Source organism: Arachis duranensis, chromosome 6 (genome assembly GCF_000817695.3).
Source record: "Arachis duranensis cultivar V14167 chromosome 6, aradu.V14167.gnm2.J7QH, whole genome shotgun sequence".
Lineage (NCBI taxonomy): Eukaryota > Viridiplantae > Streptophyta > Magnoliopsida > Fabales > Fabaceae > Arachis > Arachis duranensis.
The window spans coordinates 12371240-12373708 of NC_029777.3; the positions used below are offsets into that span (position 1 = coordinate 12371240).

At 33.5% G+C, this 2469-nt stretch overlaps 1 protein-coding gene across 1 annotated transcript; it reads left to right on the forward strand.

Moving 5' to 3' along the window:
• Positions 1–6: 6 nt before the first annotated feature.
• LOC107492882 (homeobox-leucine zipper protein HOX11) lies at positions 7–1024 on the forward strand. Its single transcript, XM_016113941.1, has 3 exons — positions 7–183; positions 271–350; positions 431–1024. The coding sequence occupies exons 1-3, from the start codon at positions 25–27 to the stop codon at positions 747–749; spliced, it is 558 nt and encodes a 185-aa protein (XP_015969427.1). The 5' UTR covers positions 7–24; the 3' UTR covers positions 750–1024.
• The last annotated feature ends 1445 nt before the right edge of the window (positions 1025–2469 follow it).

Here is a 2469-nt window from a genome sequence, read left to right on the forward strand (position 1 = left end):
AACGGCGGTGATGGTGCGGCGGCGATGATGAGGAGCAGGAGAGACGTAGAAGGTGGTGAGGGCAACGACAGAGGCACCAGCGATGACGACGAGAACGGATCCACCAGGAAGAAGCTCAGGCTCTCTAAGGAACAATCTGCGTTTCTTGAAGAGAGCTTCAAAGAACACACCACCCTTAATCCTGTAATTAAAAAAATAATTAACCCTAATCTAATCAATATTTACCTACTGTTATCAACATTACTAATGATTATCCGTGTGATTTTGCAGAAGCAGAAACTGGCTCTTGCGAAACAGTTAAACCTTCGTCCCCGTCAAGTTGAAGTTTGGTTTCAGAACAGAAGAGCAAGGTATGTTATGTAATAAAAGTGTTATGATGATTCGAAAACATGTATATATGTATGTGAAGTTGTATATTTGATTTGATTAGGACCAAGTTGAAGCAAACGGAGGTGGATTGCGAGTACTTGAAGAGGTGCTGTGACACCTTAACGGAAGAGAATCGGAGGTTGCAGAAGGAGCTTCAAGAGCTGAGGGCATTAAAGACTTCTCAACCCTTCTACATGCAGCTTCCGGCCACCACTCTCACAATGTGCCCTTCTTGTGAAAGGGTCGCCACCAACACCGCCGCTAATAACAATGACGCTTCTCAGATTGCTTCCGCTTTGTCTCTTAGTAACAAGCCCAGAATCTTGCCATTTCCTAATACTCAGGCCCATCCTCCTCCGGCCCAAAAGGCCCATCAATGATCATCATCATCATCGTCATCATCGTTCGCGACCCTTTTTCGTCTTTTCGCTTAGCTTCCTCCCCCTCATTTTCCATTTGTATATAGTTTTCCCTTTTTGTGTTGAATTTTAGACCTTATCTTTTATTATTCCATTCTTTTTTTTTTGTTTTTGTTTGATAGCTACTCTGGATTATATTAAAAGAACATGATGATCCTTTTTGTCGAGATCACTGAGGGATGGAGTAGCACAGATTTTGTAAGCCAAATGTGGAATGAAACCCTTGTTTTTCATCATCACTTCTTGTTTTGTGTTTTGTAGTAGTTTGTCCATACTTGTTTAACTTTACTAAGGTCACTACTCACTAGTGCTATAGTTATTTAATTATGTGCAACCTCGTTTTAAATTTATGTTCTTTCTAATTTCGCACGTAAATCCCAAAATATGCGAGTTACTTGCAACCCCTTACTATTATTTTTCCAAGAAAATAAAGGACCTTGTTATATAGCTTTTCTTTTAGTTGATCATTCTTGATTAATGCTTATGAATTATATGACGACACCAATAATCATTGGAAGAAAAATCATGTTTCGATTACAAAAGTGGTGGTATTTATTGTTAAGATGACTGAAAAACCGGAACACATCATAATTTTTCAATGCGCTATTATGCTTGGTTGACTTATTTGGTAAATGGTTGACTATCAAAAGACAAACGATAATGAGGATCAAATTTCACGCAAATTATGATCATGAATAGCGTGGTATGTAAAATGGTTGACAATGTATTACGGGTTTGCTGTGGCAGAATCTTCAGATGGAACTCATCAATAGTCAACACTATAATCTTGTTGGTGATCGATAACGTCTCTTCTTTGTGCGTTGGAAATGTTGGAAATGTTAGGTAACAAAAAAAAACTTGTCAAAATTAGCTAGAATTTATTTTATTTAGCATTGATTAATTGTTATGGTAATTAATGAATGTTAAATAAGACAAACTCTAACTTTTAGTTTGTCTCTTTTTAACATTACCGTTTGTGAATATTGTGTGTTGAGCAAGGGAATTGCATGCAAATTAACTGGTAATGCTAGGTAGACAAAAAAAACAGCTAGAACTTATCTTATTTAGCATTTATTAATTGTTACAACAATTAATAAATACTAAATAAGGTAAGTTATGACTGATTTTGGCTAATTTTCTTTGGCTACCAAACATTTTCGCAAATTAACATTGTTTCTTTCTGCAGCCAAAACATGAGTCGAGGTTTGGAACCTCATGGATTTATACTATGAATTTAAATATTGGTTAATTTTTTTTAATTTTAAATTCTAAATTTTAAAATTTAACCTTAAACTTTAAATCTTAAAAAAAATAAAAAAAATAGTAATACTTTTTACATATGCACATACCCACAAATTTTGAAAATGATGCTTGGCAAAGAATTTTATTACAAATTTTATATCTTTTAAAATTTATAACAAGGAAACATTTTTTACTTCCTAAACTAGTTTTTGAGGTAAATGAAATCTATATACACTTAATTTTCACAAGTTTAATTAAGACCCATTGAATTATATCTTCATGTATGTCAAGAAATGTATATATATTTGATATATAGTTAAACAAAAATCATTGCATTCCGCTTATAAGAATTTAGAATTCGGTTTTGAATATATGTATGTTTTATATATATAGTTAAATAGAATAATGGAAGATGAAAAAAAAAAAAAAGAATGAACTG